General features: G+C 42.1%; 1 protein-coding gene across 1 annotated transcript in view; it reads right to left on the minus strand.

The window, feature by feature from the left end:
- ryr2a (ryanodine receptor 2a (cardiac)) overlaps positions 1-25,753 on the minus strand; it is a gene marked incomplete at its 5' end in the record, with an annotated part of 133,582 nt that overhangs the window by 23,737 nt on the left and 84,092 nt on the right. Inside the window, 22 exons of the mRNA XM_080480408.1 lie at positions 7,371-7,444; positions 7,540-7,616; positions 8,301-8,380; positions 8,458-8,557; positions 8,647-8,697; positions 8,795-8,846; positions 9,317-9,423; positions 9,518-9,614; positions 10,184-10,296; positions 11,929-12,108; positions 12,595-12,654; positions 13,638-13,808; positions 13,935-14,027; positions 14,873-14,960; positions 17,363-17,520; positions 18,697-18,779; positions 19,113-19,305; positions 20,726-20,853; positions 21,148-21,278; positions 22,636-22,717; positions 22,801-23,039; positions 24,392-24,452. Coding sequence (XP_080336534.1) covers positions 7,371-7,444; positions 7,540-7,616; positions 8,301-8,380; positions 8,458-8,557; positions 8,647-8,697; positions 8,795-8,846; positions 9,317-9,423; positions 9,518-9,614; positions 10,184-10,296; positions 11,929-12,108; positions 12,595-12,654; positions 13,638-13,808; positions 13,935-14,027; positions 14,873-14,960; positions 17,363-17,520; positions 18,697-18,779; positions 19,113-19,305; positions 20,726-20,853; positions 21,148-21,278; positions 22,636-22,717; positions 22,801-23,039; positions 24,392-24,452 — 2,418 coding nt within the window. The remainder of the gene's footprint in view (positions 1-7,370; positions 7,445-7,539; positions 7,617-8,300; positions 8,381-8,457; positions 8,558-8,646; positions 8,698-8,794; positions 8,847-9,316; positions 9,424-9,517; positions 9,615-10,183; positions 10,297-11,928; positions 12,109-12,594; positions 12,655-13,637; positions 13,809-13,934; positions 14,028-14,872; positions 14,961-17,362; positions 17,521-18,696; positions 18,780-19,112; positions 19,306-20,725; positions 20,854-21,147; positions 21,279-22,635; positions 22,718-22,800; positions 23,040-24,391; positions 24,453-25,753) is intronic.

The raw sequence follows: 25,753 nt of genomic DNA on the forward strand, positions 1-25,753 counted from the left end.
AGGAAACAGAAGAGGGGCTAATGAACTTCGCTGTATAGTCTCTTCTTGGCCAACGCGAGATCCGTGGCACACAAGATGAGCGAACTGCTGCGTGATGATCATGAATGAAATATGGCTTCATCCCATGATCCCGGACACGGCCCACAACAAGTGCTCTGGTAAAAGCAGAGGAGGGCGGCTCTGGAAATATGTCAACAATAACTGATGCACACAGAGCAGAGCCGTAGACTGAGACCAGTCACCAGATCTGGAAGCTCCGACCGTCATCTGCCCTCCGTTCCACTTCCCAGAGAGCTTTCAGCAGTAATAACATGGCTGTCTATATCCTTCCCGATGCTAAGGTTAGCTTAGCCCTCTCCCACCTGCACAGCATGTTAACAAAGCAGTACAAGGCTCATCCTGACGGGGGGGAAAATATATTTATCAATAATTTGGGTTTTTCCTGAGCCAGAAACCTTGGATGAACAGTGAAGTGCAACAGCTGATTAAAGTCCGCAACATCGCCTTCTCAAGAGCAGACTAAGCTCAGTGCAGTATCCAAGACGGGTATGGCAGGGAATAAACCACATCACCAATTAAAGGAGAAGCAACATCTCTAATTTCAAAGCTGATGCTTCACTGGCTCAGGAACTCAATCGGTTTTATGCCCGGTTTGAGGTCAGAAGGCCATGGTACCCTCTCCCAGCCTACAGCAGCACCTCACTGACCCTCGAACAGCACCAGGTGAGGCGTGAAGTTAACTCAGAAAAGCCCAGGAAAGCTCCTGGTCTTGATGGTATATCTGGTAACGTACTGGTGACATGTGGACATGAACTCTCAGAGATCCTTTCGAGGTTATACAACCTGTCCCCGTCCACAGCCACCATCCTTGCCTGCCTCAAATCAGCCACCATCGTTCCTGTCCCCAAAACACTCTAGGACAGTAGCCTCTACAACTTCAGGCCCATTGGGCTAACATCACTTGTGATGAAGTGCTTTGAGAGGCTGGTCTCCTGTCACGTCAAGAGAGCCCCCCGCCCCCCGCGAAGGCCAAGCAGAGGTTACACTTCGGGACCACAGCCTGCTGGTGACTTTGAACCAATCCACCATTAAGAGAGTACCTCATGTACTGCATCATGGCCTGGTAAGCTGGGAGCTCGGCTGCAGACAGGAAGGCCCTGCAGAGGGTCATAAACACAGCCCAGGAAATCATGGGCTGCCCTCTGCGCTCTCTGGAGGAGACTGCCAGCTCCAGATTAAGTAAGAGGTCATCCTCAAAGACCCCGCCAATGGTGAATGGTTCACCAATGTGCTGCGTGAACAACACAACAGGAGGGCTGGAGAATGAAACGCTTTTATTTCCCGGCTTAATACAACAGAGGGATCATCAGAGCAGGCTGAGGCGCCAGAGGTGCAATGGACATGACCCATTGGCGTGTGGTTATGCTCCGACATTCACCAACTTAATCACCTGTTTCTTTATAGGTAAAGGCGAGGAGAAAGAAAACACAGTTTTTAAATCTGCGATCAAAGGACCTCACTGTCACAGCTTGGTAGGCCATGACAGATAAACAACAGGTTTGAAGGGTGGGGTCAGTACTGCGCACTCCACCCATATGTCCACGTCCACAAACCAGGAGACTGCAGGCATGGTCAGCAGACTCACTGTTTTGCTATGATAAACTGGATGCTACCTGCAGTCTTTAGTTTAATTCATCACATTGGTCAATTAAACAAAACCTTACCTCATTCCATGTAAAGAAAACTAAAACTTTGCTTCATGGTTGCTCGTGGATAAGTGAGGAACTGTGTTCACAGACAATGGTTTTCAGTGTCTGAGAGCCCATGCAGTGATTTCCACCACAGTCATGACTGTTCAATACAGTGCTGCCTGGAGATTATGTCCAGACACAAGATTCTGCATCTTTTAATAGAAAAGCATCAATTCTGAGCTTTAACATTTGATTTCACATCTTTATACAACTTCAAATTCAAGGTTCGTATCAGCGTATTTGATTGTCATTTACGTTTCACACAGACAGATAACTTTCCAGGAGTTGGAGTTTTGCACGCACACACGCGCACATGGTTTGGTTCAAACTGTTCCAATACTGCTTTGAACTGCGGGATGTCAAATGAAATGAAGACAGGACACTACACAGTAACTTAATACAAGAACATTGATATCAACAGAATAAAGTTATACGATACAACAAGTTTAACTGGGCTGAGCGAAAGAAATCCGTCGGTCTGGAACAAGACTGAAAGTGGAACATCTTATTTAATTCATGTTCATTTGAGTTGATGGAGAGTATTTTCTTATTTACAGAGCTGTCCAACTAAACTGTTTTGAGGTGGTCGTTTGTCCAAACTCATGATATCTTTGTAGAGTACTCTTCTGAGCTACTCAATAGGATTTATTGTGTGAAGGCTTTCTAGAATTATTGCATTCTCAAACACAGTGAGACGTACTGATAATCAGGTTAAAATGCTGCCTGTTCAGTGCTTTGTACAGCTGCCTTAGAGTAGGAACTCCATTTACAAAAAACTATTAAAATGGAATAGGAAAAGGCTTTTAGGCCACGTTTACACGACAACATTTGATGTGACAACATCTAATCCGTAAAAAAATTAAACAAAAAGAATGTGTTTACATTGCAGCAGCAGACACACTGAGAACATTGTAGTTAGTATGCCGGGCCACAGGAGGGCACTGCCGCTTGTTTTGGTAACCACACGGACGTGTGCAGGGAACAATACACTACAAATGTGACCAAAATCGAGAGAATCCGACATATACGGGCCGCGAGTCATACCACTACGGGTCTGCCATGTTTGTTTACAGGCGCATGAGCAGAAGGAACTATTTCTAATGCGTCACAGCCTCCGGCAGTCTCTGCAGGAGGGAATCGCCCACCTTGAAATAATCTTTCCATCTTGGGGACAGGTATAAAAACTTTGCGGATACAGTGGATCCGCACACCGGTGTCGTGTAAACGGACCCCCCAAAAGTCAGGAAAGTTTTGCTGATACACTATTGGTTGTCTTGTAAACGGGGCCTACAGTAAGTTGTTTAATTTGATTTTTAGTGGGTGAGACCAGTAAAATGACAACCCTGTTTATCATTTGTTTTAGTGCAAAGAATTAAGAGTACACAAAAATACAATTAAATAACTTTTTACAAAATCTGATCGTGTCACACTTCTTAAAACCTTTTACCTTTGACCACAAATGTGTTTCGATGCAATTCAACCACAATACAAACTATAGAATGTAACAATATTTAAATTAGAATTTACTCAATATTGTTAACACGATACGTGATTTAGGTCATTTTATTTAATAAGCTAAACCAAATTTAGCAAGATAAAACAAATTCATACAATCTTTTAAAACAGGTTTGATTAGACTACAAACTATGATCTAATACGACAAATTCATTGCTATTTGTCTTTTACATATTATAGAGGTAGATTTATGCCATTTCTTTACATGAATTATATTTTCATTAAGTGTGACTGTTCACTGTGTGAAGAGTTTGTGGAGACGTCCTATGATAATGTTTTATCTGAAGACACTTTTGAGAACGAAAACCATCGCCTGTTCTTCTTAAGTCAGTCTGGTTTACTCCCCAGTGAGTAAAAGTCTCCTGGGAAGTCATTCTGCCTGAACACACCCCGAAAAGGAAATGACCCCTCCACAGAAGATTGGCGTATGTTTAACAAGCTTTCATGACCGTCGTAAATTCCACTTTTATTAAACACTGCCTACAACTACAAACTTCAGGATTTGTATGAGACTTGGTGTTATCATTTATAGATGGCTGTTAATACATGTAACAGCGCAACTTTAAAACTACATAATATATTTTGTGACAAATTTAGGGAGTTAATCAGATGATTTCACAATAGTTTCATTTAAAATGTGTGAATTGTGTCTTAGAATGGACATTTCTCTTCATGTAATGATTATTCAGCCATAAACCAAACTTCCCCGACAGTATAAATACACTTACAGTCTTATTCCAAACACAGTGAGAAACCAGATGAGGGGAATACACTTTAACAGTATGTGACTATATTCTTGTCATCTATATCTCAACAAGTTAACGTGTCTGAAAGGCTTAGGGAAAATGGTTAAAAAAAAAAAAATAGTGAAACAAACTCTTTGATTTAAAAGAAAAGTACAGTTTATAGACACACATAATAAAATGGATGAACTTTAAGTACGACTGAACGATGAACCCCGAAGACAATACTAAAAATATCAAATAAATGAAACCAGAAAAAAACAGACGGGTTATTTACAGAAGGCAAATACAGTGACTACAGAACAAAGCTCAGCCAGGAAACAGAGAGGAGGAGGAGGAGAGAAGAGCGAGAGAGCGAGGAGGAACCAGTCAGAGGTCAGAGGTCACCCTGCACTCAGAGAAACAGCTCCTCGAAATCCAAAGAGCAACACTCATGAGAGACAGAGAAGGTGGGCAATGATGAGCAGGGCTGCAACTTAAAGCTTCTTTATAGTTTGATTATTTTACACAGATCTTATTCAAACAGTACGGAACTCTCAAGTTTCCCCGCAAACAGCCTGTTTTGTTTTCTTTTTACATTTTATGTTACCGTTCCTTTAAAGCAGGGCTCTCAAACGCAAGCTGGACTGTAAGAAAACCCAGATTATCTTCACAATTACCAAAATTAAAAAATAAACAATAAAAAAACTGCTTCTTCGATGAGAACGTTTTCTTTTTCCTTTCTTTTGATGAGGATCGGATTTTATCAAATGAAAAGAATTTTTTTTTTTTATCATTAAAATGGGACAAGAAATGGCTTGTAACTGCGGGGAGAGAAAAAGTAAATAAAAAAGGAACCAAACTTCAATATACATGTCACATGACATGGTGGGCCAGAGGTTTGAGACCCTGTTTTTAAAGTGTAACAGGTAAAAACAGATGTTTAAGAGCAACACAACTGAGAAAATGAGCCAATGCACACAAAATAAAAAAAAATATACAAAAATGGTGGTAATACAAGATAAAGGTTGGCTCAGGCTTGTTGGTTAGGTTATCAACTTAACGTCAATGTAGCGTGAATATATTGAATTTAAAAGCTTCCACTCATTTTTTTGGGTTGCGTTTTAAATTTGCCATCAATGTTTCTTTTGTTTTTGGACTGTCGACGCGTCACTCCGTCCTGTGGACGAGCGGAGGATGGTGGCCTTGCTTGTCGAATTATTTCATTCTCATAATAGAAAAAGGTCGTGGTCGTTTAGTTTCCCCTAATCCACTGATTCTTTTAATATTTGCTGAGATCATTGCAGCCCTGACAGAGCGGGTGAGAAAAAGACAAGAGGATAGAGGCTAAGAACACGGTGGATCGGGGGTGAGACTGTGCACTTCACAACAGATAACCAGCACAAGAACCGTCTTCATTACTGAGACAAAACAACCAGCTGACTGGAAGTTGACTGCAAGACTGAGAGGGTGGGGTGGTAGATGAGGGTGGAAAAAGGGAAATACCTGGATTAGTAATATTCAGAATGTGCCAGATACTGTACAAATCCTGAGGGGGAGGCATACATGTGTTATTTTACATGTCACGTTGTGGTAGGAGGGTCACGCACGGTCACGTCTGCAATTTTGGCAAATTCCAAAACAGGTCATCACACAATCATTGCTTTTGCTTCTTGTGGAGGAGGATGACAGGGCATTTGCAAACTAAGAAGGCTTTAAAGGTTATGAGAGGGACCGACTCCAGCACCACCCACAGAGTGAATTAAACAGAGGGGGCAGAATGGTAAGAGGGGGGGAGGGAGGAGAGGCGGGGGGGGGGGGGGGGGGGGGGGGGGTGTACCACCAGCAAAGAGCAGGCCAGGGAAGGTTTGGAGGTCCACACTCAGGACCTGGACAGAACTGACACAACAGCTGACCAGAGAGGAAGAGGAGAGACCAACCAACACACAAGTAAAATGGCAGAAGGCATAATTACCACGCTCATGAGTGATGACTGAGGAAGGGAGGAAAGTGCAGTAAACCAAAATGGCAAAAGGAAAACAGGGAAGAGAGAAAGAAAGAAAGTAAGAAACAAACAAATAAAAAGATCACATATAGGGAAAAGAGCCTTGATAAGTCCGAGTGCTGTTTGGCCAACATGGAGGAAAATTATGTTTTGGACTGAAAAGTAAAACCAAGAAAACCTTTTTCTTTTCTTTTTTCTTTAATCGGACGTGCAAGTTCATTAATAACGAATATTTAGCGGTGGGCGGACGATAATGAGGAAATTATGAGGAAAAACACAAACTGTCATGTACCACACTGAAAACTTCTTCGAGAGAAAAATCTAGCATTTTTCCCTTTTTAGGACCTTAATTCTTCTTTGATATCATGTCATGTCATAAAGGCTCATATATTATAATCAGGGGGTTTAAGCTGCAAATCATTTTATTGGCCCGAATCTTTCAGTTTGGAGCCGTTTAACCCGACATGTGACAAGGTTTGATTTCATGTCCCGGCGTCCATGCAATGGTTTCCATTTCACAACCCCAGCTGGGATCAGAAGATATCAAAAGGTGAATATTTTTAACTTTGGTCTTCCATGCAGAAACTCTCCTGGATTCTCCAAATGTTTAAATTTATTCCTGCTCCTGCTGCTGCACCGTTCATGTGAGTCCCACAAGCTGGCAAACAACCTTTCTAATCCTTTTTTGTGCATTTCTCAACTTTTATGAAACAGATTTTCAATAGAATACCACCATTCGGTTTGAACATTTGATACGTCCCGGTAGTATTTTGAGGCCTGCTGGTACATGCCATTGTATGAACTTTCATTTACATTTTACTCTGCATATTGAGCTGGAATTAGATTTCTATGAAAAAAACACACCAAAAAAAACCCAAAACATATAATGAATTTCTAGTATCGATACGTTACCTAATAATTACCCATTATTGTCAAATGGACTATAAAGTGCTGGGTTCTAAAGTATTATATTGGAATATGTGACATGTATAAAACATAACAAGCAAATCAAATTCACACTCAGGACTGAAATACAACCTGATCCAAACTCAATAAAACACTCAACCAAGGTGATGTCAGGACAAATGGGACAAACCAAAATACAGATGACAAAAGGAAAAAAAAAAAGCTTTCTTTGTGTTTCAGGAGTAACAAACAAGGTGTCACGGAGTGAATCGATCCTCCTGCTGCAGGTCACTTTGAACCAGGGCTCAGATCAACTAAGATCAAGCTCGCATCTTATAAACGGCTTTAAGAGGTTCACCTTCTCCTGAAGAGGAGCAACATCCACATGCAACCGCACAATAATCTTCAGCGAGCCGTTTAAAACGTCAGTTTCTTCTTCTGTTTCCAGGATGAAAGCGGAGTGACCCTTACCTGAGCCCTCCTCCGTCACCATGCCCAGACCCTCGGCTTTGTTCTGCCTCTCGAAGGCGTTCAGATCCAGGACGCTGAAGCAGAGGATAATAAGGAGTACATAGCTGGAGTGAATAAATTACTTTATTATAAACTCACATTTAAAACAAAACAAAAAAAGATGAGTTACCTGCATGACTGCATGAGGCCGGCCAGACTCTGGAAGAAGCCCACGTCCTTCTTGTCTTTTAGGTAGTCCAACATTTTCTGTCAGAGAGCACAAAACAACGGCAAACACACACACACACACACACACACACACACACACACACACACACACACACACGCACACACACACACACACACACACGCTCTATAATAACTGCCTCAATCCTAGATAAATGAAAAAAAATAAAAATAATAATTGTTCAGTGACTGATCATGCCTCATCTCATGTCGGTCGCCACGGTAATACACACAGATCTAAACACCTAATTAATATAAGAGTTAACCTTATTAGAGAAATCCTTGGATCCACAGCTCTTCAGAGATGAGATGAAGGTAAAAGGTTTGTGTATTGTGACAATTCTGTAAGGCTGAAATATCTTTGTAGATTTTGGAGTAACATCTGTGGTGTATTTAAACAAGTAAAGACTGGTTTTACTTATTAACGCCTTTATCAAAGGAGAGCTACTTCACAAATTATTTCACTCTTTATTTAAGCAGTTCAGGGCACAACCGCTCCCTATGGTGATGTCATCGGAAGTCTATTATCTATTTGAAATTTGAGCTGCTGTCCCACCTCAAACACGTCACGTTCATATTCAATCAAATATCTATCGACAAGTGACGCGTGCGTGTGTGTGTGTGTGTGTGTGTGTGTGTGTGTGTGTGTGTGTGTGTGTGATTCCAGGAGCTCTGACACCTTGAAGACAGGTGAGCGGGGTTTACCTGCTGGACAGTGGAGTTTCCTCCATTGAGAATAGCGATGCCCAGTTTCAGAGTGGAAGCCACCATTGGACCCATCTCGCCTGAGGAGCACAGAAAGAAAACCGTCTCAGCCTTGAATCCGGCTCGCAGCCTCTCTGCCCTCCTTATTGTCCGTCACCTTTGCTGGCGCTGATGGTCTGCAGGACCATCTCGGCAGCGCCACGGTCGTGTAGACGGGCCTGCTGGTACAGCAACTTCTGTTTCTCCATCTCCTTCTCCTGATTGTTTTAAAACAGGACGTTGGTCTGACAGCAGCTCGCCGACCCACAGAAATCAACCAACATAGAAAGAGCAGGCGATCACCGACCTCAAACGTCTTCACTTCCTCACCGTCCTCATCCTCTCCATCATGGCAGCTCTGAGGATTAAAACGTGTGAACCCAGAAGAGTCCTCATCATCACAATCCTCCTACAGACGATGTCTTTGATTAAAAGAATGAGTGGTATCTCATTACCTTAGCCATGATGTCAGCGTAGGCCATGTACAGAATATCTTCATCCAGTTTGCTTCAGACGGAAACACAGAGATCCACACACAGGATTTAATCGTGTATTGAGTCAAAACTGTATTGTTATTAGCTGGTGGATGAAATAAACAGTTTGTATGTGGACTAGAATCGTTGATTCTAAAGAAAGCCAACATTTCCCTCCGGCTGAACCTGTGATGGAATCAGTCAGTTTAATGAAGCTTTCCTTCACAGGGAAACAGAAGTGAGCTTCATCTTAGGCTATCACAGATAATGTGTCAGACTTGCTCATAGTTTCATGAGGTCTTTAACACTCGTTTACTGAATCCACAGAGGATTTTAAATTTGTTTTATTTCCCCAAAATTTAAATTTGAACTCCAAACTTTGATCTGTTTCGTAGAAAGTCATAGATTGCTGAAGCATTTTGGAGCTGTTTGGATGGAACTCTACTTTGCACAGCTCTGCAGTGATTGAGACTCTCCAGCTTTCCCTTCATGTGATGGACCCACCATTTCTCTGTGAGGGCGGTCCTGCTGAAGAGCTGGATGAGCTGGTGCAGAGGGTCGATGTGTTTGAGCCCCTCCTCTTCCTCAGCAAGCTCCTGCTCGCCTGGTTTCTGATCAGAACACACAACAAGCACAGTCACTGCTTTAGTTTCTCGCAGTATTTCATCTGCTGAGGGACCGAAAGTCCTTTGGTTCTGGACTCACAGCAAGGTCCTCTATGAGTTTGTCTTCAAAGTAATGCTCCTCGGCCTCGATCCAGGACTTTTCGTAGCCCTGCAGGAACAAGTTCACCGCCCGGTGCCTAGTTCGGAGAAAAGATACGTGTGAGTAATCCTTGAATGGAAAAAATATTCAATCTGAACGAGAAAGACTGAAAACAACAAGTTAGTATCTCAGAGTTGATGACGTTTGAAGACGTCAGCAGGCGCGAACGATGGATCGTCTTGATTTTACAAGCAGACAAAAGTTGACTCATGAAAATAAGTGTCGTCAAATGATCTGCATTAACACTCCAAATATGGACATCTAAGGTAAGGAGAAGAAAAAACAGGTCAGAATTCTATTTGATATTTTCTTTCTGTTGTGCAGCAAGAGGACATTTACAGGACTTATCAAAACCCTTTTGACATAACTCAGAGTGAAAGCACAAATATCGATGAACAAAAAGTAACCACACTCGTGGCATAAAAGTCCAGGAATGTCCATACAAATTGTTCCAACTGAGAAGGACGGAAGCCACATCCTGCAATATCCTGAACACGAGCAGAGGTTATAATGAGAAAAACAAAAAGGTAATTAATATAATTAATCCCTGGAAAAGTGTGTGTGTGCGTGCGTGCGTGCGTGTGCGCGCGCAGGAGCAGAGTTGACCTGGGCAGGTTGTAGAGTGGCGCCATCCTGAAGCAGGCCACCACGGCTCTCTTCCTCTGTTTGGACAGCAGCTTGTGCCACACAGCCTTCTTACTGCGCTGAGGATGCTCCACCTGCGGACACAAGGTCAAACACGGCCGAGGGTAAGTCAGATATCTGGAGAAAGTTTACAAGGAACATTCCAACCTCTTTTTTTTTCTCTGTCTCTGTCTCTGAGGGTGTGTTCACACTCACAGGTTTGGTCCAGTTAAAACAAACTCTGGTCAGATTGTGGTGCAATCTATATGTGTGTTTGGTGCACAGCAGTGTGCACAGCTGGAGGGTGCAGGAAGAGCCGGTCCCAGTACACTTTTTAAATGAAGCTTATTGAAAGCCTGATCGCAGAGTGAACGCAGCACAGAATAAAGAGCTGTACACAGACAAAACCTGGCAGTCTCAGCGTATTGTAGTTTATGTGCAAAACAGAAACATTTCTGCTGCAGTCTTCACTCCTTCACACATTTTATAGGTTGTCAGTGAGCTCTGGTGAAAGTCAGAAGCATAATAACTTGACATGCTTTGTTAAACGAAGGCGGATGCTTTTTCTCTCCCTCTCCCTCCCCCGTATCTGCCCTGCTCGCTGCTCCTCGTCTTGCACTGTCTTTTGTCAAATCTAATGGGAGCCTCTCTCTACATCTCTATCCAAACCCAGAACCATGGAGTTGATCAGCTGGTCTCTCAATGCAATCGACCAAATTTTTGGGACAAAAAGCCCGCCTGTCCTGACAGAACGTTTGCTGCCGGATACTATGGACTGCTGGCGGACTTGGGGGATCCTGTGCCTGTCTGTCCTTTCTGTTGAGGACGTGGAAGACGTCAACATAATTGGAATTATGATGACAGGGATGCTGCTGATTGGAGCTCACAGCTTTCTGATCTATCGGAAAGTTCGGGTGACGCTGGCAGCTGTTTTGGGCAGGGTGCCAGGCATCACTGAGGGATTGTGCAGAGCTCTTAACACTCAGGCGATAAACAAACTCAAATGTAAGCAGACTTTTGAACGTCTCCGCGGGACGGAATCCAACTTGGAGAAGTTGACGGCTCGGCTTGAAAGCTAAAGGGCAACCATATTGGGTACGCTGCGGAGAGACCGGGGACTCAAGCCCGAGAGGAATTGTGCTCAGCCTGATCGAAATAAAAATATTGTTATCAACATTGACTCCCACAGACAGCCAGTTGTCCAATCAGAACTATCCAAGGTTGTCTCACATCATCAGATGACGGACTGAACTGGGTAGAGATAAGTGACCAGGATGGACTCAACGCCTTCCTGGCCCCCCGTTCCCCCTTCCAAGTGATGTGCCATGCCCCCCCCCCCCCCCACGTCCATATGTGCTATGTCCTCGATTTTTTGCTGTAATTGTGTTTTTGTAATTGTTTTGGGTTTTTTTGGTGCTTCTATGAGTTTTTTTCCTAATCCCACACTGTCCTCACTCTAAAAGAACAAAGTTTGGGACCTGCTTTTTTTTTTTTTTTTTTTTTAATAATTAATTGTTTTTTAAATCTTTCCTTACCTCCTGTTTTCCATTTTTCATCTAAGCATGGTGCGCTGCGCACGCTGCCTGCCCCCAGTGTGTTGGTGCTCTTCGCACCAACTGCCAAAGGAATTTCGTTGTATCGTAACAATGACAATAAAGAAACTATGAACTATGAAGCAAACCTGATCCGACTATGAGTCTTTCTCCTCTTCAAAAGCTGAACACTTCCTGACAAAACTCTTTCAAATAGAACGTGTTCCTCTCTGTGCAGACCTGATCGAGGTGGAAGAGGACATGAGCAATGTCCAGGACTCTTTCAACTGTCTTCTCAGGGTCAGGCGTGTCTTCGTAATGATTGGGGAGGTCTCTGTACAGAGCCATCTGCCATCGGATCGCCGGATCCTCCAACTGCCACAAACACAAACACATTAGTGGCCTTCTGTAGGAGCTCAGTTTCAACCTGTCAGTTACAAATACATATTATAAGTGCAGTTCAAAAAAGCCCAGCACATTAGATGTAAAATAAGATGAATGCAGGCAAACGAAACGTCCAAATCCGACTCGCATACACTGACCAGCCATGTAATTATGTCAGAATAACGTGTAGATCCCTCTTCTGCTGCCAAACAGCTGTAATCCATCACATCATGGACATAAATAAACTGTGATGTCTGTCAGCAGCTGAATCTTTGAAAGCTCCATGAATCACATTCAGAATGTTTTGTTGCAAGTTATGAGGTAAAACAAAAGAGATACTGGTATGTGGCAACAGTTAGATAAAATATAAAAACAATCATACTTTGTCGTGAGGAATTGTTCTTTTGGCTACATATGAATTGGTCCATACTGCTCAAAAAAGAAATGATTAAAACTTAAAGTTAAAAGGGTGCTTACCTTCCCTTGTATATGCAGATTGTTCTTGATGATTTCTCTCACTTCATCCTCTGTGTCTTTCTATAGAGAGAAACCTTTTCATTAACTCTTCTTCACTGAGAGTCAGGTTAAACTCAATCCCTGAGACACAGTCAAACGTATCGCAGATTAGTAGAAAACAAGCATAAAAAGACATTATATGAAATGTTGGATCTGGATTTTCAACACACAGCTTTAGGTAATGACGGCAGCAAATGTCAAAAAGGTTTCAACAAAAGGCTGCCGTGCAATTCGATCAGGTGTGTTCAGGTGGTTCATTCACAAGGCACTAGTATGTGATTCACAACCTCTGAACATGTATGTGTTTATAATTCTGTGTTTTAGCATGTTTTAAAGCAGATGTAAATCAGCTCAGTCTTAAGCTTTTATTGTGGTGACAAACGTTCCCTTACGTTGCTGCGCACTAATTATATTTGTGGATTTTATAATAAGAGATTTTTCTGTGTTTGACATTCTTACTATTTTTGATGATTCTTTTTTCTTGCTCTTCAGTTTCCCAAAACTTTGAGACAAATCTTCCCCAAACCTTTTTCTTTTCTTTTTTTTTTTTTTGCCAAATTAAGTTTTATTTGCAGTATTGGTATGTTTGATATTGATGTGCATTTGCTTCATCCTAGTTCTCCACAGAGAACAAAAGCAATAATAGTGTAAAACTCTCAGCTGAATGCACACATATGTTTTGCACTTTATACAGGATCTTAGTAAAGCTGAATGAACCAGCCCCTGTTTGTGAAATGTGTTGCAGGAATTACATTATCAGTTGGTTTCCAAAATTAGAAAAACGTTTGTTTCTGTCTCAAAAGGATCCTTGTACAGTAAGTAGTTTGTGTACATGTATTGACTCAGTGGGGAAACAGACATGGAACACTGGATACTGAATAGTGGATACTGAATGGTTGATAGTGAAGGCGGGATACTGAGTGGTGGATACTGAATGGTGGATACTGAATGGTGGATACTGAACGCAGGATACTGAATGGTGGATAGCTTGTTGAAGGTTCTACCTGAGTGAAGCGGTTCTTAGCCAGTGCAATGAGCTCATGTTCCCCCGGAGCGCAGATGTTGAGTCCCACAGGAAGCAGCCTCTTCAGAGTCGCAACAATGAGACTGGTCTGCATTGAGTACCGATCGCCCTTCCTCTTCATCTTCTTCCTCTCCTGATCAGAAACTATTCCCTGAAGCGACGCCAAACAAAAGAGAAAAGATGGACACAAGCACCTTATGATGGCAAATTTACTACATGCTGTTGGTCCCACAGATTTTCCCAGATGTTTCTTTAGTAGCCTCTGTAGTGTCGTTACCTTGGACATCTTACACTTGGTGTCAGTGATGAGGAAGGACATGTTGTTGATCTCGTTCTGGACCACAAAGTTTTGCTCTTCTCTCTTGAAGTTCTGCAGACAAACAGCAGGGCTCAGTCACTAACAGGGTCTGTATCTTCTGTCCTGGATTTACTCTCATCTGACGACACTAATTTATAACATACAATTATAAGAAGAAGAGTACACTTATTATCATTACTTTTATTAAGCCTTAATATCAGAGTACTACTCGCGGTAACTTCACAGTGAATCATTAGTGGTAATATACTGTGTTAAAGCTCTGCTCATTGTGTATGAGGTTGAGTCTTTAGGGCTCCTGATGTTTGATGTATATCAGATTTTTAAATCAGTTAATATTTATATATATATTTATATACATTTATATTTCTATATTATATTAATACTTATAAATAACATTTAATAGAACTTTCTCTTCAGACCACTCTTCTAACATATTTAATTACAACCAGTTGCAGAGTTTTATTATACGTACTCTGACTACAGAGTCAAACTGTGACTGAGCACTTTCACCTCCAGGGATTATGAAGAATAATGCCTGGCCACTAATTTAATGTGAAATAACTGCATTTCCTCAGATCTGTTTCATAGAATCTTGCATATTACAAAAAAATGTGACCTGGGCGGCTTGTAGTCCTTAAACCATCAGTGTCACATGTCTGCAATAAACTGTCCACTCTTTCTTTGTCTCGACCGATTTAATCCAGACTAATCCAGCAGAGGACCAGAGCCTGTCCAAGTACACACTTTCATGACGACCAGCAATGAGAATTATCCTGACAGGCAATTTAGTTTCCATTCATTGTCATGTTATATGTTGGAAATCTAAAATACTGAAGTGAAATAGTGAAATTTGCAGCACTGGGCCTGAGCCATTCAATCTGCTCGATTGTCCTTACATGCGACTTGGCCCAGAAGATGAAAACCTCAGCCACCATTCGGAACAGCTCCTCAGCCTCTGGGTTGGACTCTTTTAACCATCTGGCCCTGCAAACACAAGCAGTCGATCGGCATGCTGACTCAAAAACAGCAGGCGGCACAGACCGGGTGTGACATGGTTATGCAAGGTCTGAAACAGCAGTGTCAAACATACAGAGAGACCTTGTTAAAATAACTGAGAAGACATGAACTGAAACATTTCATAAAGATATACTGCTGCTCCCCAACTCGCCACTTGGAGCTGCACTTTGTTGATATCAGAGTACAGATTCCAATGATGAAGCACATTGTGTCCTGACAGCTGGTGGTTATTAATGTTCAGATCTACAGACAATAAACAAAAACTCTTTTCCTGTAAGTTAGAAGCATTAATGAGCATTAAACAAGTGTTGCACTGATGATCTTGAACAAAAGCTGATTTTACTAGTTTCACACTTCACGTTTTTGCCTTTGTCAGGTTTTTTTTCCCCTCAGGAATTAAAATCTAATAACGAACACTGATCATTGATGAATGGCAGAAAAATTTGTATAATAGCTAAAAATATGGACGTTGCAAAGGTGCGAACACTTTTGAACATACGTGAAACACTTTTTAAATTACAGTGGTTAGCAAAAGTTGCGATCTTCTCTGAACTTTTCCATATTTTGTCACATTACCATCAAAGGTAAGATGTATTTTATTAGGATTCTATGGGAAACAAACATAATTGTGAAGCGGAGTTCCAAATAAACTGAAAAGTGTGATGTGCACAAGTATTTATACCTCTGAGTCAATACTTTGTAGAGCTGCAATCATAGCTCATTTTGGGGTACGCCTCTACCAGCTTTGCATAATTAAAATTCATAGAAATTCTGCACCGTGGTTAGTGCCCTCTCATCACAGCGACAAGGTCCTGCTGGTTCAAATTGTGGCCAAGGCCTTTCTGTGTGGAGTTTCCCTGCGAGCCTTGGTTTCCTGCGGTTGCTCCCGTTTCCTCCCACAGTCCAAAGAACAAGCGCCGTGAATCCCTGAGTCCCCAACAGCTCCCCCTGAGTGCTGCTCCGTGTGGCTGCTACCGATGTGTCATTTGGAAAAATGTACCAAAGGGGATTAATAAAGGGTTAAATTTTAAAGAGTTTCGCTAAGATTCTTCTTTGGGAAATAGCTCAAGCTCAGTCAAACTGGTTGGAGAGTGTCTGTGAGCAGCAATTTCCAAGTTTTGCTACAGATTTTAACAAAATATCGACTCCTTGGCTTTGAGATTCTGAAGTAATTCAAAAATGCTTGCCTAATATATAAGTCCATGCCTGGGATGGCCCCGATGGCCCCTTAGATATTTGATATCAAAAAAAGAAATCGTCTTCCGAATACAAGGTCAGCCACCAGGGGCGATTGTGAAATCAAATTTAGAAAGTCCTCTTTTTCTCAGAATGTCTTATCTGTTAAAGGTGGCACAAACCAGAATACTGTACCTTTGTTTCAAGAGACAGTGCAAGACATGGCTAATTTATAAACACATTTGTGATCATTGAGAAAATCAGGCACTTTACCCATGTCAGGAGTGCTTTACCTAAATAATATCACTTTACGGTAGGTTTATAGGAAGAATTATTTCATCATCATTGTCTTACATGTAACGTCGTATTATTTTATGTGTAGGACAACGGATAGAAATTAACCTTGTGCTAAATCTGGCTTATTTACAGCAACCTGGTGGAAACTCATGAGCTTGCCCCTACATTAATATACACTATCCTGTCCAAATAAATAAATACATTAAATGAAATTAGATTTTCAGATCAGCGCTGTGACTTGTATTCTAACTGGTGAATACGTTTTGATCAAAACATGTCCATTGGAGCTCTGGCTGTATGTTTCCGCTGGAAGGTGAACCTCTGCCCCAGTCTCACAGTTTTTCCTCCAGGAGTGCTCTGTATTTGGCTCCATCAATCCTCCATCAACTCTGAGCAGCTTCCTTGTTCCTCCAGAAGAAAAGCATCCCCACATCTGGTCAATGCTGTCCTTGCCAGTACAGGGGGACGCCCGTGTCTTGGTATGTTTACAGGAGTGCCATTTATACTGAGATTAGACTAAACACTGGTGGACTCTCTTTACTAATTCAGTGACTTCTGAAAACTCTTGTTTGCACTGGATTTTATTCAGGGGATCAGAGTAAAGGGGACACGTCACACTCTATTTCTAAAACTATATTTGCGGAAAGTTGGGTTGGTCTATCACATAATGTCCCAATAAAACACATTTGTTTTTGCAAACTAACATGCTCTTCAGAGGATCACTTGCAGCAGAAAGGTGTCAAAGATGAGTAAAAAAGTGCAGGATTCACTTGTATATTTGGCATTGAGTTAAAATCGATGTTCTTATTTTAAAGGATCAAACTGTATGCAGTTCGACGCCCCTGGTCTGAAGCTATGAGCCCAACAAGAGCAGTGCTGGTGTGTAGATCTATTACCTGTTGTAGTCCACAAATCGTATGAGGAGAGGGTAGAAGGCGTAAAGGTCTCTGACCAGCACAGTGAACTGGTCCATGATGAGGAGCTCCGTCTCCGACATCTCCCCTCTGCCTTCTGCCTTGCTGTGCTCTTCATCCGTCAGCACAACAGCTGCTTTCTACACACACACACACACACACACACACACACACACACACACACACACACACACACACACACACACACACACACACACACACACACACACACACACACACACACACACACACACACACTTTGAAAACTATCGCCTTGATGGAAATGCCGCAGTTTGCCTGTCAGGCCACTAGTTGGAGCTGGTGTTGTAACGTAACAGCAGGCTGTAAAGCTGTCAGCTCATTTTCTCTGTCCTTCTATATGGTATTGGTCCACTGTGTCTGTGTGAAAGAAATGTTTTCCATGTACGCAGATGATGGTGTGATAAATGATAGGCTCTTGAATCCTCCTTATTTTTAAAATTTCATTTACTCACACGTGAACAGTAGTGTGAATGCGCAGAGCTGTTTGATGGAAAGCGGAGTGCCACAGGGCCTTGGTTTGGGAAAATAACAGTTTTATGTAAAATGACTTGAAGATGAAGATTTTAACTCACCGTGACATGTTTTGCCTTTTGTATATTAAGAATATTTCAGATTGTTTATTAGAAATTTCACCGAAACAGTGCACTAAATGTAAACATTTTCAGGATGTACAATCTTGTTTTACACTCCAACTGAGGGCAATTGTTTTGAGTCGTTAGTATGTATTTTTTTTTTTAATTCTTTTTTTGCCGGGCGAGATCAGATTGACTTTTACAGTCCTGATCGAGAAGCTTCTTGCATATGTTCAATAGTTTCTGATAGTCCTCCACTGTGAGGCCGATGTCCATTTATTACTTTCCAACTCGCACCAAAGACCCAAAAGCTTCAGTTCAAAATGAGTATTCTGACACTGTAGAACACTTTTCTAAAATCTCTCAGTAGTCTGGAGACTTTATCAACATGTTCAACAGCTTCAGTAACAGAGGCAATAAGAGCTACAACATTTAAACTGGACTTTCCATTTAGAGGCCCTTTAACCAAACTGCAATCCCAGAAACCTGTGTAACTCTATTTAGTTTATTCATTTCAATTTCAAAATAATATCATAAATATACAGGTAAATCTTCCTGATTCTGTTCTTTAGGGAAGTCAGTCCACAGCAATCCTCTTTGGTGACTATTGAGTTCATTATGAAAGCCTTTTTAAATAGAGAGATGTATTAACAACATGGTATAAATATCAGCAAAGATCAGCATATATATGATGATACTTACTTTTTTGAGCTTCTCCATCAGGGGCAGAAAGTGAGTCTTCAACAACTGAGCTTTGGCTTTACTGATGATTGGCTGAGAAAATACTTTGTGGAGAGGACAAACGGAATCGGGTCAGTCAAGCACTTCCCACATTTCATTGATTCTGAAGTTCTAAAAATGCGTTGGAGTCAGCTCACCATCGCTTTATCCTACAACACAATTTCTTCATAATTAATGCACACACGCCCGCACACAGTAATGGCCTATTTACTATCGGTATCTAAACGTTATTAAAGACAAAGATAATGATATGTGGGACTGTCCACTAACTACTACGTGAACTCCTCTGAGGTTTGTTTCTATTTTAGGCTCGTCTGAGGAAGACTGAACTGCAGTCTTCCAGACGCTGTCTGTCTCTCGTGGGCATTGATGTTTACCAGCCAGTCTCTTCATCCAGGCGCCCTCGTCTATTCCCAGGTTGTTGTAGATGATCTTGAGGATGTTTCCCAGCAGTGTGTTCATGTGGTCGGAGGTCACAGATGTGCAGCAGTTGTCCGCCTTGTTTGAACTGCTCTCTGGTCCATGTTCCCACCAGTGAGACATGTAGCTGCACAGCATGGGTAACACGACCTGTGGAGGGAAATACAGTGAGACATCAAGCTGCAGTCTACAAAGTCCTGTGCGCAAAGAAGACCTTTCTTCGCGAGAATAACAAGCCATATGATACTTTACGAAATATATATGGAAATATACTAGATATATTAAACATATATAAAATATCAATTAGAAATAATATGTAAAAGTACATTGTACAGGATTTATTTTCTCCCAAAAATTCTGAAATCGCATCCATGGACGAGTTGTCGGCTGAGGGTGCTGTCCGTGGACGAGTTGTTCGGGGTTGCAGTTTTGTGGACGAATTGTCCCACAATCACACCCACCTACCTACAGGCCATTGATCTGAAATGCATGTTTTTGTACAAGGAAAATCCTTGTAGACGCAGGAAGAACATCCAAACTCTACACAGGGCAAGTCTGAGAATAACACAATTAAGATGTGAACCTCACATTCTGTATGTGGCAGCATGGTCCTCGCACACCCATGCACGTTGGAGCGTGGTGCATGTTGAGGTTTGCAGCACATCAGAGTGCGATGGAAATGTGGGCGAACGATTACATCAGAAATGTCAAAAACGTCAAATTCTGTGGCTCACACAGCACATGACAGAGACCCCCCCCAGCTAAAGTGTTGGTATTATTAGTATAAGTAGTATCAGGTTTCTCAGCAGGGAGCCTGTCAGCCTGTCTGCTGCAAACAGCGCACTGCAGGAACTGTGTCTCTCTGACACGCCCTGTCATGCAAAGTCACAATTTCCACCATGAGTCATCGTCAACATATTTTACACTTTTACCACATTTAAGGTTCAAATGGTCGGGGAGTAAATAATAACACATAGAAATGGATACACATAGAAAGACAAAACAATGCAGGGGGCGCTATGGAGCCATTTTACCAGACACATGCAGCACTTCTGATATGGGTGCAAATTTTAAACACGTTCAGGCCGTCTCTTGCATTACAATAGGGTCTCGCCCAGCTCTGCTCGGGTTTGAACCCTAATAAAAGCATGTTACAATCACCACTCCATCAGTTGGTCTCTTCAGTTGTCTCCAGCTCAAAGACCCACATGTCCAGTCTCACAGCCGAAAACTGGAAATCTTTCTTTTACCCAGTGGACTAATAAAAAAATACCTTCTTATTGACATCTACAGCAGCGCTGTTGAGTATTACACACAGAAGGCACAGAGGGAGCGTTATAATAATAATAATAATAATAATGATAATACATTTCATTTGAAGGCCTCTTTCTTGGCACTCAAGGACATCATACAATCAGACATTTACAACGGTGCATTAAAAATAAACTGCTTTATTGTAACATTGAAGTTTTGATAAGAAGCACCTAAAAGAGAGGAATCGATCTGGACGACTAGTTAAAACCTTTCTAAGAAGAAAAGAATGAGGTCGGTGGGTTCCTGAGTGAATTACCTCCATGACATGAGGCATCTGGGTGTATCTCATGCCAGACTCTGCCAGATCCATGATCTCCTCCAGAGACTTCTCCAGGTTTGGGATCGCTGGACAAACCTCCCCAACCTGTCCTGGAAGACCCAACGCTGGCAGGAGGAGAGACAAATTAAACCGATCTTTTGTTTTGTATGTTTCTGCTTCTGGTAAAGAAGGACTTTGTTTGGGAGGATGAGCTGCTTGTTTATGTCGTTTCACGCGAGGTGCAAGACTCTAAACTCACGGGCACTTAAGATACCAAACGGCTCACTGTGACAGCTGAAAGAGCCAAAACGTGAAATTAAATAATGAAGGTATGTGTGTGTGCGTGTGTGTGTGTGTGTGTGTGTGTGTGTGTGTGTGTGTGTGTGTGTGTGTGTGTGTGTGTGTGTGTGTGTGTGTACCTGTCCTGTCCTTGCTTCCTTTACTGTTGTAGATGGAGAAGTTGTTGAACTTGTTGATGTGCGGCTCGAGGAAGGCCACAGGAAAAGCTGCCGCGAAGGCGGCTAAACACTGACCCAACGCTGGACGCTGCCTGCACACACAGTCATTTACAGTCAATTACTTGTGAACACGAGAGTTTCAGCTTATCCGAACATACTAAAAACAGGAACACGATCACACAGTTTGCCAACACTATGCTGATGACACGTGGTGTCTTGTACCACCCATCAAGCTGCGGTGAAGGGTCTCTTGTCCACGTCTTCTCAACTTGCTGTTGAACTTTCTTGATGACTGATCCATTGTGAAATAAATCACAGACCTGACACTGTACATCACTGCTACTTTATAGCTCTGAAAGCACGCTATACAGTCATCGCTGGCTGCTCTCTATACTGAATACTGTAATTAATTACACCGTGTTAGTAGCAAGTGGGACTTCCTTCTTAGGTTTTGGGGTCATAGATTGAATAAAGTTCTGGAAACCTTCCTCAGAGATATTGGCACAAGTTCTCACAGTTGGTGCAGATTTCTGGTCTGAACCTTCCTCAGTATCCCAAAGGAGCTCTATTGGGCGGAGATCTGTGTAAACACCACGAAAGCTTGGATCCATCCTGCTGGTATCAACAGTTCAGCTCCTGCTGCTGTGTTATTCTGCCGGAAGTCTTCATCAGAAGAAGGTGCACTGTGGTTAGAAAAGGATGGACAGCAGCAGGAGCTGAACTGTTGATACCAGCAGGATGGATCCAAGCTTTCGTGGTGTTTACACCAGCCTTGTTGTCCCGTGTGAACTGTCGCCTCAGTTTCGTGTTCTCAGCCGCCAGCAGCTTCGCCCAGTGTGGGCTTTTGCTGCTGTAGACTATCAGCGTCAGGCTTCATCCTGTTGGAAAAACTGACTGATGCAGGTTGGAACCAGTGGTTAGTTCGATTCCTGCTGACTTTCTATCATCTCCAACCAGTCTGCCCATTCTCCTCTGACCGCTGGCACCAACAACTAGTTTTGTCCCAGAGAAGAGTTGCTCAATGGAGATTTTCTGTTTCTCACCATTCTCTGAAAACCCTGGAGAAGGCTGTGTGTGAAAATCCCAGCAGAGCAGCAGTTTGAGAAATACTCAGACCAACAACCCTGAAGGTTCAAAGTCACTTCAATCACCTTTCTTCATCATCCTCACCGTGTCTATACGCAGAAACACTAAGCTGAGACTGGAGGATATTTGAATTAATCAGAAGTTGAAGAATAAAGAGACTGACGATTGTAAACACGAACAGCTATGATCACTTGAACCACTGATCTTATTCTTTTGAGTGAAAATTAGAACTAAGATGATCTGAACAGTGTAAATTACGTCTATGCTTTCAACCTGTAGGAGCACAGAGAACCAAATGTGAATGTTGATTAAAACCCCCGCAGGAAGCCTTCAAAGACATGCGTCCTGAGGGATATACAGTACCTCTCCACGTAGATGCTGTTGTTGGTTCCCAGGAAGTAGAGGCTGTTGAGGATTCTATAGCAGGAAACCTGGACATCGTCCACTGAATGAACGAGACAAGAAGCCTGCTGTGAACCTGACTCCATCCTCCAGGGAAAGGCCCAGAGGGAATGTCGGCGCACTCACGTATGAGGTCTTCACCAAACATGTTCTGTCCGATGTGCTCGAACAGGGAGGAGAGGACGGGCAGCAAGGCGAATGTGGTGTAGTTGATGATCTGAGTGACCCCTCGTGGCTGCTCCCGGCTGTGAGTGAACTGACCCAGCTTCAGGTTCTCCTGAGTCTTCTCCAGGTCCTCAGCTGCACTGTCAAAGAACGAGCGCAACGCCGCCTTCACCGACTCCAGACCAGTCTTCATCACAGTCCTGAAAGAGAGACACTCTCTACTATCTCGATGTCTTTAACTCTTTAAACCCACTGAATCTGAAATACGTTGAAAGAAAGTACCACACATATTCTACAGAGATAAATATCCTTCGACCGACGAGACCCATTCAGACAACGTAGTAAAACAAGGGTATGACATTTAGAAACCTCATTTCATTTGAACAAGTGCAAAAACACTGTCCTGCATCTTGTTTATAATTTGTTAGTGAACAGCATTTCAGTGACCAGCTCATTAAATACTTCAGGTACATACTGGGAGCGGTGGCCTGATTCAAACCTGTGAACTTCTGATTGGTAAGTGGCTCCTCACACCTCTAAACCACTGGGATTACTATTGCAACAACACATCATCAGTAGGGTCAAACTAACCCGTCTCACAACGGTCTAGTTTGACACACTTTTCAAAAGTAGACGTTTGGTTAGATTATACTTCTCTGACATTTGAATTTGTTTTGTTTTTTATTTTGGGATTTTCTGTGTGTTGGAGTAACTGTGAGCTTTTCTGTAAAAGATGTTTAAATGTGTGATCAGCCAAAACAATATAACCCTCACTGCTCTGTCTCTGTGCTCCAGATAGCTGCAGCGTATTCTACATATACAAACTGGATTGACATTTCTTTTATTTAAACCGACATGAAGTTCTGCAGCAGTTTGAACTACAGTAACAGGTCTATTGGATTGTACAACACAGGGCCGTCCTCACTGACTATCACTGAGCTTTGGCTATCTGTCACTAGTTCACTGTTTCTCAGGCTTTCGAACACTTATCACAGATACTGACCAGCACCGGAAAGGAAAACCTCACAACAGCCATTACCTGGATGTCTAGCCTGCCCTATTTTGTGCCCATCCATCTCACCTGCTTGTTTCCCTGTTTTCAACACCGAGTTTTAGGACAAAATGTTCACTTGCGACATGATAAGGACCTCTATCAGGTCCCGTTACACAGATAGACAGTTTGTCATTCGATCAGTGCAGTTAAACATTTTTTATAATTCATAAATGTAAATTATTTGGCCTGCATAGTTGAAACAGAGCACAGCCTCCTCATGTTACTCATAAAATACACCTCTACACTCTGGATGCTCTTTTTATTTTTATCTATCCTTTAGAGCCTTTTTTGAGCAGCTGCAGGGTGCCAAGTCTGATGGGGAGTGAAGGCAGGTTAGACCTTTTAGTTTATTATTGCCTGTAACCAGACTCTTTCTGAAATGTGTCATTTGGATCAAACTGGGCTTAGTCATTATTTTCTAACACGGCAACATTTAAATGCACTGGTTTGAATTAACAGAGCCACGTAAAACTCCCAGTGTGACACATCTTTACTTACCTGGCATCCAGACTTTGTCCCAGGATTTGGAGACAGTTGACGATGGATGTGGCATTGTTCCCTAGAGAGCAGAGCAGACCAGGAGGTGAACTGATCTGGCCTCAAAGTGGTGCGAATCATTCAATCACACAATATATTCACAGGAAAAAGATGTTCCCTTCACTGTGTGTGTGTGTGTGTGTGTGTGTGTGTGTGTGTGTGTGTGTGTGTGTGTGTGTGTGTGTGTGTGTGTGTGTGTGTGTGTGTGTGTGTGTGTGTGTGTGTGTGTGTGTGTGTGTGTGGTCTGCACGGGTGGAACATCTTTTTGCTGTGAGGACAGAACACAAACACAAACAGCTTCCAGGTACAGTGTGACTCTACATGATTAATACCTTGCATGCATCCACACACTTAAAGATATCACACACTGCATGAGTTGTACTAGAGTATTCGCAGTTCATATTGTGTTAAAGGATCACATTACTTTTTAGGTAAAGGCTTTAGTCACATGAGAAAGGACCCGTTCCTCGCTGGTCGGTGGGTCCCAGTTTTTCTACTTGTCATTGTAATATAAATACACGAAAATCAAACTAAATTGTCCCTCATTTACTTTCACTGACAACCTGCTGCTGGGCCTGTGGCTTTGAGATGTGCAAAGAAATGAGGAAACATCAGAATGTTAAATAACTAAAATACATTATATAGTAATAAGAAGAAGAAGCAAAATCAGATGAAAATGTTGAGATAAAAGTGTTTCGTGATTGTAGTGTTTAATCTTTATTAAAAAATAACCCTTTATAAACTACAGTTTCAGTGTGACACAACCACATATTTCAGTTTAAAAGGTTTCCGTCTTCATTGTGAAGGATAAACATGTTGAGAACACTTCCCATTAATACGGCCTTGTTGTGACACAATCACACTCATAAGAAACGCACCATTTCATCTATCTTGTGGGACTCTTGTGTGAATAACATGAAATTCCCACCATAACATGTCGAGGATGCCACACAAATAAGATTCTAATATGCCTGATTATCATGATGCACCTGATCCAGACTAAAACTCATCATAAATCCTCCAAAAAACATTGCAAATACTACAAAAATTTAATACTCTTATATCAGGGTGGTGATTTAAAGAAAACAACTGGATCATAGAACATTACAAATTATTAGAACTATTTCACGATTAATAGCTTTAAAGCATCCCTTTATCAAATGCATTTCTATGACAGTTTGATCGGTTGGTAGCGTGGTCGTCTCCCAATCGGAAGGTTGCAGGTTCAATTCTTATCTCTGCCTGACTACATGTCAAAGTGTCCTTGGGCAAGATACTGAACCCCAAACTGCCTGGGTGAATGCAGTGAGAGTAGTTGGTGGT

Source organism: Lipophrys pholis (assembly GCF_963383615.2).
Source record: "Lipophrys pholis genome assembly, chromosome: 1".
Classification (NCBI taxonomy): Eukaryota; Metazoa; Chordata; class Actinopteri; order Blenniiformes; family Blenniidae; genus Lipophrys; species Lipophrys pholis.